Source organism: Hylobates moloch, unplaced genomic scaffold, assembly GCF_009828535.3.
Source record: "Hylobates moloch isolate HMO894 unplaced genomic scaffold, HMol_V3 SCAFFOLD_66, whole genome shotgun sequence".
Taxonomy (NCBI): Eukaryota; Metazoa; Chordata; class Mammalia; order Primates; family Hylobatidae; genus Hylobates; species Hylobates moloch.
Window position 1 is genome coordinate 12,632 of NW_026652341.1, and position 16,765 is coordinate 29,396.

At 43.3% G+C, this 16,765-nt stretch overlaps 1 protein-coding gene across 5 annotated transcripts in view; it reads left to right on the top strand.

Annotated features, from left to right (window-relative positions):
• Positions 1-1,212: 1,212 nt before the first annotated feature.
• LOC116463804 (V-set and transmembrane domain-containing protein 2A) overlaps positions 1,213-16,765 on the top strand; it is a 28,594-nt gene continuing 13,041 nt past the window's right edge. Inside the window, exons 1-5 of one of the 5 annotated variants that reach the window (XM_032147072.2) lie at positions 1,598-1,918; positions 3,742-3,908; positions 5,611-5,661; positions 8,499-8,835; positions 9,172-9,822. In XM_032147072.2, coding sequence (XP_032002963.1) covers positions 1,840-1,918; positions 3,742-3,908; positions 5,611-5,661; positions 8,499-8,835; positions 9,172-9,200 — 663 coding nt within the window. In that variant the 5' untranslated portion in view covers positions 1,598-1,839 and the 3' untranslated portion in view covers positions 9,201-9,822. Of the gene's footprint in view, positions 1,919-3,741; positions 3,909-5,610; positions 5,662-8,498; positions 11,402-16,765 lie in introns of those variants that run through there. The other 4 variants (XM_032147070.2, XM_032147068.2, XM_032147069.2 and 1 more) reach the window with 4 other exon arrangements.

The window sequence follows — 16,765 nt, forward strand, 5'->3', positions numbered from 1 at the left end:
AAAGAGATTTCTTTTCTTAGAACGATAAACTTCAAAATCCTTTGCTAAATACAAGGAAGATACAGAGTCTGGTTGGCCTAAACATGAACAGATATAAAATATCTCCCATGATTGTCTCCAAATCCCATATTCTGCCCCTACTCACAGTAAAAAATAAATATATTTTCGGAAAATAAATAATATTGTGATGACGTTATTGTGTCTTTAGTTTTCTGAGCTTTAAGTTATTGCTGCATTCAGCAATAGAAGATAAGTGATTTAAAATGCAACCGCTATGTTAAGGTTAATTGTTTTTCTGGCTAGTAAAGGCATTAGCCAACTACAAATTCTTTGTCTGTAAAATGAAAATACATACCCTATATTGGCTTCCTGATAGCATTATTAAGACTAATTCATATTTCAAACTAATACTGAAAATTTGTGGCATAGTTGCATAGAAATAATAATGGGAATAAAAAATGTGTACTCTTCTTAGATGGCCTATTAATTTTGTTAAAAAGATTTAAATCCACTAATAGTTGGATTGCATAAGGACAGATAGAGTCTTTAACATAATATACATTGTTGTTTCAGTTCTTCATAAAAAATAGAATGTACATCTCAAATCTTCACCAAGGCAGATAAGTAGATTTGTTCCACATTCTGAAACTTATTGTGATTTTTTGTGTCTAAAATAAGATTCCTTATTCACTTAGTCCCAGGGAACATTACATAAGTATTGTGCTATGCAAAAGAAAAGCAAATAAACAAAACAAAATCACGTAACGACCTTAATGGTATTTAAAACCCCTCCCCCCCTCCAAAATACATGGAAGATGAAGGAAAAGAAGGCAGGAGGTATATAATTTTTTAAAAAGTAAACATAGTATGGTGGGCTTTTCTTTCGAGAAAATTCCCTCAATGCGTGACTTTTTGTACTTTTTCTCTTCTCCGTCTGCCAGCTGGAGCGATATGGCTCCTGCATGGGTTGCTTGTACTGAAGGCTGTTCAGCAAGAAATTCGTGTGAAATCGTAGCATGTGATGCTCCTGGTTGGAGCAGTTAATAACTGGTTAAGCGGCATTTCCCTAAATGGCTGTTTTCCTCAGCCCACCCGTCTCTTCCCCCATCCCATTGCTCCCCGGTCCTCAGCAATGCCCCAACTCCCTCCCTGAACCTTTCGCTCCGAGCCCCCCGCCAGCGCCGCAATCCCGCCACTGTATTGTCCTCCTCGGCACCGAGCGATCTGATCCGCCGAGCCAGAAAGACACCCGATGGGGGAGAGAAGCAAAGTGGAAAAAAACCGACGTCCCTGCTCTCCAGAAGGGAGACCCCGGCGGCGCCGCCGAGCCCTGAGCCCTCCGCGGCCGCCCGGCGCGAGCTCCCGGGCGGGGCTCTGTCCAGCGCGCACAGAGTTAAAGGCATCATCGCAGCCATTAGAGGGAAAAGTTGCGGCGCCGCGAGCCCAGCGAAGTCCTCAGCCCGCCCCACTTGCCCACTCCCCACTTCCCGAGCCGGCTCCGTGTTTAGGGAGGGCAGTGATCACGCAAGCCGGAGCGGCGGGCTGACGTTGGACGAGCTGCCAGGTAGCTGGAAGCAGGCAATCAGGCAGCCGAGACACTTCCCAGCGATTCCAGCCTGGGCTCCGCAGGAAGCCTCGCTGAATCCCAGCCAGCTGGTTCTAACCTTCCAGAATCGCAATCCCTTCTCCCCACAGCCAGCCCTCGCCGAGCAAGCAGCAGGATGTTTGCAGTGTCGCGCCCAGGGCTCTGAGACTGAGCCTGCCATCCACTCGCACGCCTTTCTTTCAGGGCTTTTCGGCTGTTGGCAACACCGATGTGACCCCCCCTCCCTTTTTGGAATGATGGGGATCTTTTTGGTGTATGTTGGATTTGTTTTCTTTTCCGTTTTGTATGTACAACAAGGGCTTTCTTCTCAAGGTAAGTCTTGCTCAATGGCAAATATACATTTGCTTGCGTGTGTGTGTGTGTGTGTGTGTGTGTGTGTTTCCTACACTCAAAAAGAATGGACAGGCAGACAGAATAAGCTTCCTAGCAAGTAACAGTGGGCTTAGGCTGTATAAATAGTGTTCCGTTTCACGATTTTCTTTAAAGTTTATTAAACTGTAGACAAGCTAGGCTGGAGAGAAAATCTGGCTGGTGCCTGACAATGAGGTGGGCTCCTCGGTGAGCACAAACACAGGGTCGTGTGGTGTGTGTGTGTGCGCGTGTGTGTGCTTTCTGTGTGCATGCACAGGGTAGCCACTCATGCATACATAATCATCGCAAACAAACACGGGGCTGGATACGGGGACTCTCCATTGCCAGTCCCTCTTCCTTGTGTAGTCAGACTGGGCTTAGAGTTTCCCTTTTCTAGGTCCGTGTGACTCCTTTTGTATGTGTGTTTATCGAAGGACAGACTCCTCTGAGGACCCATAAAAAATCACAACTTGCATGACAAACAGCAGCAGCCTGCTGAACCCGATTGTTCAGGACTTCGTAGGGCTGCAGTGGTCGTTTCAGCACCATGAACAGATCACATCTCTGCTGCCAAAGGACTGCATCACTTCTGCAAGCAGAAATGCCATACTCCTTCTGCCAGCTAGAATAGAAAAGTCCTTTTCCGATCAGAATGTCTCCTTAATAGCTTCCCTGTTTTAGGTATAAATATAGTTTCATTTCACTAGAGATCATTTTTGGGATTTCATAAAATGTTGAAAAGAGACCGTGTCTCTCTTTAAACCGGGGGTGAGGTGAGGGGTAGGGGGAGGAGTGCATCCACCCCAAATCATTTCTGCAGTCCCCATAGCCCTCCTCTCCATAAGTGTACATTGTGGTTGTGCATTTCCATTGGCCATACAAATCTTTCCAGGACTACTTTTAGGGAACCATCAGCTCTTTGCAAAGTGCCCCTTAGATAAGATAAGAACAACCATGTTGGTAACAATATAAGAGCACTGCATGTTCAAGAAATGCCTTTAGGAGGAAGGAAGCATTATATTTTTGTGAGTTTCACCAGGGTTCCATGAATCTTGCAAACTAGCAGTGTCAAGGTTGGTAATGAAAAGGCTGAGAAACATCTCCATAGTGACTTCTAAACAAAATTTAATCTGAACTAAGCCTGGATGTGTGATCATTACATCTTAAGATGTATGGCAATTCAAAATACAGTGACTTGATGGGAACAAATAAAGGTTAATTTGGAGAGAAGGAAACATATACAGTTTATAAACTGTGCAACTTGTTTCACTGCTGCAGGCGTGTTTCACTGGTGTTGCTAATAACCGTTTTGATGTATCAGGAATGTGCATTTTGACAGATAATCATGATCTACTCTGTTACATGAAACATCCAGTTAGTGGTAGATTGTTTAGAAACTTAGAGGCAAGAGAGTCTCCTCATATATCAACTTGACAGATTGCCTAAATTGTATCTCACTGACTCAGTAAATTTTGTGGAATACTGCAATCTGACAAAAGGTATTTGGATCTACCTGCGGGGATCTTGGCTAAGAGTTATTGGCAAGCTTGTTAACCTTTCCATTATCTGGATTTGATCAACAACATAGTGATTTAGGTATGATACCAAAAGTTAAACAGGAAAGAGGCAAAGGAAGGGGGCTGGAGGAACCAGACGAAGCCAAGGATGTAAGAGAGGGGTTTTGTTGCTATTTAAGTCCAGGAAAAATGTAGCGAGCTCTCAAGGAAAGAGACTCTGGCAAGAGGGGTGTGGATATTCCAAAAGGATGCCTTTCTGTTTTGCAGCAAAATTTACCGAGTTTCCGCGGAACGTGACGGCGACCGAGGGGCAGAATGTGGAGATGTCCTGCGCCTTCCAGAGCGGCTCCGCCTCGGTGTATCTGGAGATCCAATGGTGGTTCCTGCGGGGGCCGGAGGACCTGGAGCCCGGAGCCGAGGGGGCCGGCGCGCAGGTAGCGGAGCCCGCCGACCCCGCGTCTCCCCTTCGCTCGCCCGGTCCTCAGGGTGTCCGGCCTGGGGCTGGGGGCCGAGGTGCTGCCTGGACACCCCTGGGGACCTGCCGGTTCTGTGGAAGCGAGTGACCCCCAGGGCTTCCAGGGAGGGAAAGGGAATTTGTCCTGGGGACGCGAAGTTAAAACCCAGAAGGAAGTCCTGCTGCCCAGTTTCTTCCTGTTAAACCGGGAAGCGCCTCCTCCTGTAAGTTCTGGTACTTAGGAAGATGCCCGCCTTGCCCCTACCGCGCTGCCACATCCCGGGACATCCGCGAGCCCCTTTCCAGGACGAAAGGAGGGGGAGGGGAATCGGTGGGCGGCCTCCCCCCCCCCCCCCCGCCCCACCACCTCTCCCTTCTCGGGGCATCAGGCAACATCTGGGACCCCAGCCCCCGGGCTGAACAACCAGAGAACCAGGGCGGCCAGCTCCTCTCACCTCCACCTCTAACAGATACGTGGGGTGTCGGGGAGAGAGGGAGAGAGAAGGAAAGGGGGAAAAGGGAGGAGGGAGAGAGGAAGAGAAGAAAGGGGGAGAGCGGGGGAGGCACAGAGAAGGAGAAAGAGACAGAGAGAGGGAAGGGGGAAAAAGGGGAGAGAGGGAAGGTAAAGAGAAGGGAGGGAGAAAGAGGGTAGAAGAGAAGGAGAGAGGGAAGGGGAAAAGAGGGAGAGAGGGAGTGAGGAGAGGAACAGAGAGAAGGGAGGGGGAGAAGGAGGGAAGGGAGGGGAGAGGAGAGAGAATGAGGGGGGAAGGGGGGAGGAAGAGAGGGAGAAGGAGAGAGATGAAGGAGAGAGGGCATAGAAGGGAGAGAGGGAAGGAGAGGAAAAGCAGAGAGGGAGGGAGAGGGAAGGGAAAGAAAGGGAAGGGAGAGAGAGGGAAGGGCGAGGGAGGGAAAGGAAGAGAGGGAGAGAGGAGTAGGGAAGGGGCAGGGAGAGGAGAGAAGGAGAGTGGAGAAGAGAAGGAAGAGGAGAGAAGAGAGGAAGCGAGGAGAGAAGGGAGTAGGGGAATGGGGAGCGCGGAGGGGACGGAGGGTGAGTTGGGAAGAGACAGGAGAGAGGGTGGTGAGGTGAGGAAGGAGAGGGAGAAAGGAGGAGATGAGGCAAAGGAAAATAGCGGGAAGAGGGGAGAGGGGAAGGGGGTCCGGGCGAGGGAGACCTAGTTGAGCGAGAGGCGGCGTCCCTGCGAGCCAGCAAGAGAATCTGGGGCCAGGAGCGCGGGGCGGGACGGAGGGCGGGATGGCGGCCGGAACAAAGGCGCGAAAACTCGTCCGGGGGCACTTCACCTTCACTCATGCCGGTCGCCCCACCCCCGGTGTCCGCGCCACCTCCGGGCGCGCATCCGCGTGGGTCAACACGCGAAAAAGACCCGGCGGCTCCCGGCCCCGCCTCCGGAGCGCAGCCTCCGCGCGGCAGGGACAGCGCCGGGACGGCCCCGGGGACAGCGCGGCGATGGCGTGGGGTGTGCCGGGGACGGCGTGGGGTGTGCCGGGGACGGCGTGGGGGCGGTGCGGTCGGGGCCTGGACAGGAGTGGCCACGCCCCTGCTCGCTCCCCTGTCCCCAGGTCACCCTGACGGTCCTGCCCGGAGCCGCGAAGGCTGTGCTCGCTTGGGGGCGGGTGGTCGGGCGGGCCTGGCCCGGGACTGAGTGTTCGCTCCTTGCCCGCAGGTGGAGCTCTTGCCCGACAGAGACCCGGACAGCGACGGGACCAAGATCAGCGTGAGTGCGGGGGCGCGCCGAGGGCCGCTGGCCCAGGCCCGGGACGCACAGCCCTTCCTGTCCCCGAGAAGGCGGCTTGCCAGCGCTGCAGGACAGCCGGACAGCCGGGTGCCCCTTGCTTGCCTCATTAGATACATACAAATGGAAGCACGTTTAGAGTCCCTAAATAAAATTACATATTTTAGTCACGTAAATGTCTAAACATTCTAGAGAATCGTTTGCTATCCAGAGAGGTTGTGTGACACCTTCTTTCCTTGCTTTTTGTAACTTACCTAACAGTAAGAGTAAATACAATGCTAATATCTATTCAAAATTATGGAAATAATTATATTTTGGTAGAAAGTAAAATACTAACATAGGAAAATATTTTTAGGGAGAAAAATATAAAGCATCCAACGGGATACTGAAACTGTGATGAAATTAAGCAACTAAATTTTGAATGTCACTTTAATGCATGGAATGTATTTCCAGTGCTGTTATTAAGAATATATAAATAGAATGCCAAAAGCCAATATAAATGTAAAACCATTATTATAGGAGCTTGACCTATTGAAAATGTAAACTTACAGTTCCACACTATTGCTTATTACTTTTAATAAGTGTGCGTAAAATTTAAAAAGTGAAAGTCTTATTTTTTTACTATACCTCAAATGAAGCCGCATAGCATCAGTTAATGTTAATAATACTGCTTCATTTGATAAATAGAAACGAAATAGGTATGTAATACAAAAGGAGGAAATCTGTTAAGCATAAATATATTGCTATTATTTGTTTTTAGAAATCTAAAATCCCAATGACCTACATTTTAAAAGAAAATGTATTTTAAGGCTCTTACAATAGCGTAAAGTGGTAGAAGATTGGAGTTACATCATAACTAAAAATGTACAAATATATTGTACACAGAATGTAGTTCTGTGATCTAAATGTGTAATCTCAACAGGGAAGAAAAAAATGACAAAGATGAAATATCAACCACGGACTCTGATTTAAAACTCATAAAATTACTGACTTTTTAGAATACTTCAATTATTCTTACATCACAGAAACTGTTGTTTTCCTACAATATTAGAAAAGCTTTATTGGTAAAATATAGTTTTTTCTTTATTATTTTATTTTTCACATACATATATAACTACATAGATTGCCTGGTGACTATTCTTCCTTCACCCTTCACCCGTCCCCCTATCATCTAAAGGCCAGTAACAAAAATAGTCTCATACATCCTGACCCCTGATGCATACATTGAGAAACATGATTACACACACAACTGTTGATAGTATTACCTATGCCAATAATGCATAAAAGTTAATGAGTAGAAGAGAGTTTTAGACACAAACTGAGGCAGAAAGTAGTTTGTTCCCTGTTTACCCACTGTGTGACCTTGAACATATGTTCTCAACCAATAGTTATTAACTTTGAATTCCCAGGAGAGTTGTTATAAAATACTGATATAAGCTCCACCCTCTACAGATGCAGACTTAATATTTCTGCATAATTCCACATGCCAGTATTTTTAATAGCACCCCAGGTGATTCTAATGTACACTCAGTGTTGAAAATCACTGACCCAAACACCCTAAGCCTCAGTTTACTCAACTATAAAATGGGATAATAATATAAATACTCTAGCTACCTCAAACTTTGTTAGGAGATTTAACCCAGAATAAATGTGGAAGTATTCATTTCCATTTTTATAGTATTAGTATATTTATATGTAATTTTATATACACAGAAACCCATAGGGTTCAAATGTTGGAAATTATTTGTATATATACCTCTATATGTAAAAACAGATGAGTGCTTCTCAGGTTTTCCTAGTAATTTATGGCCGTTTGAAAGTGTAGTGGCCATTAGCAGAAAAAATAACTTTTGGCCTCCTTCATTTCTTTTCTGTATCTTTCAAAATCAACCAAATTCTTGAATCCCAAATGTCTTATGAACCCTATCATTGTCTCAGTTATGAAGAACATATGATTATGTATTAAACCTAACTGTTCTGATAAAGATACTTATATATATAATATAGGATATATAATATAAAATCATATATCTAATATATCTATCAGATATATGATCTTGCTATTAATCTGGAATAAAACTTATTAGAAGAAATAAGAAAGCCAATTTCAATTTTGAAAATCAAGCCAGTGTTTTATCGATGGCATCCCAAGTCCCTGTAGCATAAAGTCCCTATAATGGCATGGGATACATACGTTGAGCAACAAGACTTCAGGTGATATGAAGCTGTACCCCAAGCCATGCCACCCCATGACTAGAGGCAAGACTGCATCTAAAATTTAAGAAGAAAAATATTAATATCCACGTTCATTAATAGCACCTTTAGTAGTCATCCCAGTGTGGGGATACAAGTGCATTCTCACTCAAACTCGTGACCAACAAAATATTTTTGTGACATCTCAGAGTTGAGGGGGTTAGTTTATAGCCCACAGGGAAGAAAAGAGGTTCTTTCACCTATACAGTTGGCCTTATTGGTTTGTGCTTCATTGAACTGAGTTAAGCAGGCAGAGGCCAATCCCATGATGGAAAAATGACGGAGCTGCTACTGCCATGTAGACAATGGGGGTCACGTGGCTGACAGAATCTGGCACTGGCTGCATTGAACTAATTATCCCCCCGAGTCTGCAAGTGCAGTGGTTGGTGGAATAGGATAGCCAAGGCCTTCAGATGTGACATTAAGGAAATAAAAAGCTCCTTCACTATGGCTATGGGACCATTAAGACCCTTCAGCTTTCCAATATTAGCAAGCTCAGGGTAAAAAATGGGAACAAAATCATTTGATGTAACACTTTATTTTTTTTTTTACCTGCAATTTTTCAGACAGTGAAAGTCCAAGGCAATGACATCTCCCACAAGCTTCAGATTTCCAAAGTGAGGAAAAAGGATGAAGGCTTATACGAGTGCAGGGTGACTGATGCCAACTACGGGGAGCTTCAGGAACACAAGGCCCAGGCCTATCTGAAAGTCAATGCCAACAGCCATGCCCGCAGAATGCAGGCCTTCGAAGCCTCGCCCATGTGGCTGCAGGATATGAAGCCCCGCAAGAACGTCTCCGCAGCCGTCCCCAGCAGCATCCATGGCTCTGCCAACCAACCAACGCACTCCACCTCCAGCCCTCAAGCGGTAGCCAAAATCCCCAAACAAAGTCCACAATCAGGTATGGAAACCCATTTCGAGCCTTTTATTTTACCACTCACAAACCCTCCACAGAAAGGTCAGTCGTATAGAGTAGACAGATTTATGAATGGTGGTTTTTAAAATCGGAGACCTAGTTCAGTGCAAGTGATTATGAGAGGTGAGCGCCGAGCCTGCACCGATTCACTCAGAGCTCAAAGCATGTGGGTGCGCCCCGTCAGTCCCCTAGTGGTGCTTCATTTCCAGGGCATCTGAGAGCTGGACTCTGGCTTTTATCCCTTCTGTATTTACACATTATGAGAACAATAAATCATGTAATGTTGGTTACATTACAAATGCATGTTCATTTTCTCTACAGATTTATGTATCAATAATGACCCAAATTAAGAGGCTTTCACTTAATCAAAATGTAAATGAGAGAGACATGCCATATCATGCATTTTCAGCGACCCATAGCTCTAAGCAGGACTATTCTCCAAGGGCTTTTGATTTTGAAGGAGAAACCTCAGCTGCCTGTGATGATGATAATGGAAGGACGGAGGGGGGATTGAAGACATTAAGTGGTGTAGAGATACGGCAACTCCTCTGCGAATGTGCCTTCCAGGCCAATTTAGAAGCTTAGTCACAGGATTCTGAAGGCTACTGTGCAAGTTAAAGCTGTTCTGAATGGCATTAATGTATGCAGTCATTCAGCCAATGGAAACGTGTGGAAGTTTTAACCTTGATGTGGGATAAAGGCTTCGTGGAATGAGCAGTACCCTGCACAACCCCGCGGCCGTCCCGATTTCCTCAAACACATGACATGGGATGAAGGGAGCACAAACATACCAACTTTATCCTTCTTTAGGTTTTTCCCTAAAGAAGTATTGATGCTACCATCAGTAATGGAAAATTATATTGCTAATATTTAAGGTCTCTTCAGCCATTAAATTAAAAAGTCTGATTACTTCACCAGGATGATTTCTGAGATCTCATCTCATATTGTCCTGAATATATACACACACACACACACACATATCTCGGAAATCATCCTAATCAAATATAGACTTTATATATATCAAATATATATATACATGTAGAAATACATATAGGTATGTATCTTTAAGGCCTTGCTTGTGAACAATGCTTTTAAATGTTTTTAAAACACTGTATGCCAAAATAGGTTTTCTCTTAATGCTTTACTTCCTAATGGATGTGATTTGCAGATTTGTAGGGCACTTGGATTAGGGTTCTCTGAGTTTGCCCTGCCTTATAATGTAGATGAGCAATGCTCCTGGCATGCCTTGGTCATTGCAATTTATGTCAGTCTGATGAATAGATGGCTCAGCCTCTCTGAAGCCCAATGTGTGTGGATTTGTCTAATTTTTTCTTTATCATCTTTTCTGTTTCCCAAATTAAAGGACAAACTAATGTAGCTGGAACATACATGTGTGTATCCATACACACTAAACACACAGGTATATGCTAAATTGGAATGGTAACCAAATGATGGTTACAACTTTGTGACTATTATTTGAGGAAGATTTAATGTCTTTGGAGTGATTTTCCCCTCTTTCTTCACATTATCAAAAAAGAAGTTAGACACTACAGGCAAGATTACAGAGTAGCCTAAGCAGACAATTTACAGCCTAATTAGCAAGAACTCCAGATCGTGGAAGTGAAATTATTAATATTATCCTACATAGACTGTTCCAAGTTAGATGTCATCAATCTGTTCAGCAGAATAAAATCGGACAGATTACCTATTCCAAGTGAAGAATTCCAAGGGTAGAAAGAAATGCTTTATCTATTTCTAGAATATTTTCTTAGCTTTTGCGGTTTAATAATGCAATCTCAAAATATCTGTTTATTTTATTTTAATATCTCAGCCCTGTGATTAGTGCTAAATGATAAACTCTAGATCTCTTCTAACAATTATCAAATAAAAAGTACTGCTCTTTTTGCATCCCATTGCCAGCCTTGCTGTTAGATTCAAAATTGCTTTTTCTAGAGTTAAAGGTAGAAGGGAGAAAAAAGTGACTCATGAAGTCTATATTCATTAAAAGTCCTGCTCACTAAACATATCTGCTTATATCAAATAGTAACCTGAAATATCTCAAAATATTTAATTTCAATATTTCCAACCAGTGAATACTGGATAATATTTTTATATATTTCTATCGACATTTTTTAATTTCTGTTTCAGAAGCTGGGCAGTCCAGCCACTCACTTTACTTATGTGTAAGTTCCTGTACTTGCACAATTATTATATATGATTCAGTATCCGGGGTGGATATTTATATATTATATTCACTGTAATACCCACATCCTGATTTATGATTTTTACCTTACAATTTTCAGATTATATTCAAATAAAGCTTATTTCAATACCCATGCTTCATTTATTCATTCATTTATTCACCTTCCATCCCTCCCAGGAACTCACATACCAGGCACAGGGACACAAACAAGGAAGACACACTTCTCCTCAAGGAGTTTGTATTTTAGTTTGCAAGAAAACAAAATATTTATACAATCCATTTATCATCCATCTTTATTTCATTATTCTATGAAAGGCAAGATGTGGTGAAAGCACAAAAATCAAAATCTTGCTTTTGGAAGCCAATAGCTATATTGTACTAGCCTTTTATCTTTCATTGTTTGATACAAAGAGGCATCCTTCATCTATGGTATATGAGACACTGTCATCTCTGTCACAAAAAGCTGGCCTGTTTGGCCCTTTATTTTCATCATAATCTTTGACTTAGTTGACTAAATTATTTAAACTGAAACACTCACCTCTTAATTGATACTATTTTTCTTTCAAAGAATTTCTGTTTTTATGAAGGAAAACGTATTAGCTGAAAATAATTCTATATGAAATCTTCAAAATTTTCATACAATGAATTTAACCAGTTTTTCTAGAGCAGAGATTTACATGAATAGAAGAAGATGGAAAAGATAGTCTATGACCGTCTACCTATCACAAGATAAAGCTAACTGTTATTTAATATGGCTAGTCCCATACCTTTTTCAGATATTTTCCAAAAGTTTTTGAGCACGTGACTTTCCCCTCCCACTTAAAATTCTTTTTTATCTTTGTGAATCCTTCACTTGTAAAATTATTTGAATTCTACCTCCATTTTGTAATCAGCAATTAAAACAAAATAATGAAGCAAAACGGTTAGGCAAACAGATAAACAAAACTTGGTTTTTGCAATCCCTTTGAAGTTTGTCGTCTTCAATTGTTCTGAACCCTCTCCAGTTTTGTGTACCATGACCAACTTAGATCATATCAAACCCCCTCCCCTCTGCCCACTTTTTTTGGCTCTATTTGCAAGAAGCTTATCAAGAGAAGATGCCAATAAATATGATGTTACCAGGAAAGCAATACATAGAGTTAGAAGCAGAAGAAATGTTCTATAGAAGTTCTGAGAAGGTGAATCCCTGCTTCTTGCTGGAGGAGTCAGGGAGGGCAACCTGGAAGAAGGGACTTGGAGGATAGGGAGAGTTCATACAAGCAAATATGGAGAAGAAAGACCTTTCGGAGAGGAGGGTGGCACCAAGCACAACTGACTGTGGAAGTCCCAGGATCTTGACCAGGATGGAGTGGTTTAGGTCCCTCTTCGCAGAGAACACAGGACTCAATGCCCCTCCACCATGCCCCCAAATACCTCAATATACTAAGCCATTCTCTACTTGTTTCTTCCTGTCTCATCCAGTGTCTCCAATCCTTCCAGAAGTCAAACATCTCCACAGACCACCTCTACTAGTCCTTCCTTTCTTCTCTCTGTCTTCACTTTTTTCTACCGACCCCCTTCCCACCTTCCCAACGTCACACACAACTGTGAAGCAGCTTCCTGCTCCTCTTCCCCAACCTGGCCATGGATCAACTCCTGGTGTGCAGAGCTGCGTGCTGGCTCCTCCAGGTAAATTGCCCAGGTCGCTCGCACTCCCAAAGCTGTCATGCAAGTCACTGGTGTCTCCTGCTTCCAATTCCCCACCCTCTCACATCTCGTCCTTCCCAGTCTCTAGGCAGCCTTTCTCCCTCGATCACTCCTTCCTGACACTCTTACCTCTCTTCTCTTTGCAGGCTGGTCCCCTCTTTACTGGCTCCTAGCATTCTCCTCTCTCCTTTATTGGCCTCCTCCCTGACTAAATTCCTCTCTTAAATATAGTTATTTTCCCATTGTCAACTCCCTGATCTTCTCATCCACTTCCACAGTTTTGACTGCTAATTTTTCTTAGAAAATTGTTCCAGTCACCTTTGTACTTCTGACTCATTTCTGTAGATCCAGACTCATGTTCACTCTTGTCCCCAAAGCATCTACATATATATCCTGCAAGAACTGTGGCAGAGTAAGGGTGTTTGCACACTTGTCTCCATCCCACCCATTGAAGTCTATTTTCCGTCCCCTGAGCATAGGCTGGCCTGTGACCACTGTGCCCAATAAAGTGTGAAGAAGTGAGCTGTGCCAATTCTAGACCTATCCTTTACAGGGGCTGGCAGCACCTGCTGAGCCCTCCTGGAAGCCAGCCACTGTGGAAGCAGTGCACACACCTTACTGAGTGAAGCCCAGCCAAGACCTTTGGTGTGTGAGCCTGGAAGCAGCCTTGGGCATCCAGTCACTCCAGCCTTCCTCCAGCCACAGCTCCAGTGGCTGTCATTGCAGCATGAGGGAGCCCAAGCAAACACTGCCCAGCTAAGTACAGACAACATGCAGAACAGAGACAGATGATGATCTCCTGTCATTTTAAGGCACTAGGTTGTAGTGAGGTTTGTTTCATGATAGATACCCAGATCAGACATCTAAAACTCAAATATTCAAGACTGAATTTATCTTAGCTTTCTCACCAAAAAGAAATGTTCTTCCTCCTATGATCCCAAACTCTTTTAATAGCATTCATCACAGTCATTGGTCTTGAGGAAGCCTTGAAAATGTTCTCATCTCTTCTGTCAGCTGCCACACTGAATTGTCCCAGTAATTGTCTCCCTAAAACATCCTTGAGAAACTGCATCTTTTCTGTTCTAACCAATACTGGTTTCATTGTCAACACAGGCCCTCTTCACTTTCCTCATCTAATCCAATCTATTCCAATAAGAATTTCTTGTTTTTACTCTAATACAAGGGACGTATCACAACAGAGCATGTGTGAAATGATTATTATTTTCAAAGTGCCAACATTAGTTTTTGTAGTCTAACTCCAGCCTTGTTTCTTCTGAGTTCCTAATCTCATTCAGTCTTTCCATTTGGTATTGCCTGAATGTTTTCAGATGTTTTGTTACCTCTGTGACTTTGCAAATGCTGTTTCCTTTGTATGAGTCTTTCCCTATTTGCTGAGTTCCTACAAAAATGCAAACTCCTTTGTTAAAGCTTTCTCCTTTTCTCTTAGTCAGAATTGGTCACTCATCAAGTTCTCAGCAATGTGTTTATACTTACTTTGAAGCCCTCACTGTGCCTTGTATTGTTGAACCTTTAGTGCTCAAAGTCACACATTCTGGAAAACCTCTTAGTTTTAAGCAAACTAGGACAGTTGATCACCCTAACTATAACTTCTTGGCTACAAATATTATAGCTTGTTTTTGCAATTCCTCTATGTGCCCTGAACAAGTGGGGCTCATGTTCTTATTTTTTTGTATAATTATGTTTTCATAATTAGATAATTTTGCCACTACTCTAGAACTGATCAAGACTCCCAAACAGTGTTTCTCAAAGTGAGTTGTGCAGCCTACCTATGCCAGACTCATCAGGGAGCTTATTAAAAATTCATATTCCAGGACTCCACCCAGTGCCTACTGAATCAGCATCTCTGAGTGTAGAACCAGAAATAAGTATGCTATGTTCCAAAAGTTAAAAGAATCATTAGCTTTTTGAAGTTTTTCGGAGTAAAAAAATTGTCTTCTTATCATTTACTATGAGACATATATCTGTATGTGTATCTGTGTCATGCTACAAAATACTTTTTTTAGAGGCTGTGTTCTGTTGCTCTTACTGTTTCCAGTGTTGGGATGGACTTTTGTGAAGCTGTTCACTCCTGTGATCAACAGCTGGTATTTGTAAGGAAACTGGCTGCGGTGAAGGTGGTACTTGTGTCTCCACATGTGGAGTCTGTAGTAGCTCAGCAGGAATGCTGATTCTCTGAACTATGAAATACAATTATTGTGTGTTCACCGTGATGTGAACCTGACTGTTAAGAGGCAGCTGCTGCAACAGCTGCCAGGAACCCAGAGTGGCCACTTTCAGCAGGACTGATCTTAACACGGGATGTCAAAGCCGTTGGGAGGAGGGAGATGAGGGACTGAGGGTCTTTGCAGGGAGAGTGCTTGTCTCATTTAATATGTGAGTAAATGGTGCACTGCTTTGAGGTAGAGTCAGTCATATAATTCAGCCCTTACTGCTGATATTTGTTTAAATGATCCAACTTGGCTGCTTACACAGGTTAAATTAATTTGATCATTGTAATTCTATCATATAAATGGCAGCTATGTAAATCAAGGGTCTATGAATAAGACGAAAAATAGATATAAGGGAATGATTTGGATAATACAGACCAAGGAATCTGCTAGGGCTATATTTGAACCAGAATTATGTAGATTAAGAGTCTATGCTGGTTAAATTCTGCAAACCATATTTAATTTTTCTCATTGAAGTTCAGAACTATTTGGGCCTATAATATCAAGGTTGGATGGGCTTTTCCATTCATAACTGGCCACACGAAGGCTTGCTTGTGACTACTAGTTCCTCTGTAATTAAGGAGACATGAAACGGAATTTGCCAGTGTTCTAAGTTCTTGTCTCAAGTGATTCCATGATGTCTGCCACTTCAGAAAGCCACCAGAGGAGCAGCTTCCTGGCTAGATGGTCAAAGTGTTGAGAACTTGCTAGAAAGGCTTCACTCTGTTGGTCACAATAACACACACCCTAAAAGATCAAGAAAGGTCAAGAGCTCCTTCTTCCAAGGACCACTTCTGCCACTGATAGGCTGAACCAGTGCCTTCATCTGAGCAGCGAAGGGGCGTAAATGAGCAGGGACACACTCCTCAGACCTTCTGCCTCTGGCTCTGCCTACTCATTGGTAGAGGCACTAGTGCACAGCGGTTAAAGAGGAAGGCTGCTTCACATCTCAGCTCCATCACTCACAGCGCTATATGTCTGTTTCCTCATTTCTTTCTTTCTTTTTTTGTTGTTACTGTTGTTGTTTTGAGATGGAGTTTTGCTCTGTCTGTCACCCAGGCTCGAGTGCAGTGGTGTTATCCTGGCTCACTACAGCCTCCACCTCCCGGGTTCAAGCAATTCTCCTGCCTCAGCCTCCTGAGTAGCTTGGATTACAGGTGTGCACCACCACGCCTGGCTAATTTTTGTATTTTCAGTAGAGATGGGATTTCACCATGTTGGCCAGGCTGGTCTCAAACTCCTGGCCTCAAGTCATCCACCCTCTTTGGCCTCCCAAAGCGCTGGGATTGCAGGTGTGAGCCACTGTGCCCGGCCTGTTTCCTCATTCTTAAATGAGAACTATACTATAATCCTCACAGGGTTTTGACAATTAAAGGAAATGATGTACGTATGAAGATTGGCACTTAATAATCCCCGAATGAATGGTGACTAGTTGCTGTAATAATATGACTATTATTGCATATGCTTATATACAATTATCAGCAATGAAATGATTAGAGTTAATGGTCTTTACCACCTGGTTCTTCTAGGCAAATATCTTCCTTGCTGGTTGTGTGGAAGTGATGGGTTAAGGAAGGAAGACTAGGTTTCCATTTCTGGCTTATGTTTTATGATTTATAATTTCAGAGCTTGCTTTTTTTTCTTCTGTCACAATGCCATTAATTGATGATAAATTTTCCTCTAAATAAGCACAACATATTAGCCACCAGCTGTCTTGCCCAAGGTTGTAACTAGATATTTATTGTAAAACACGATAAAATTCCAAAGGATTTTTAAGAATTTAAACTGCAACCTGAAT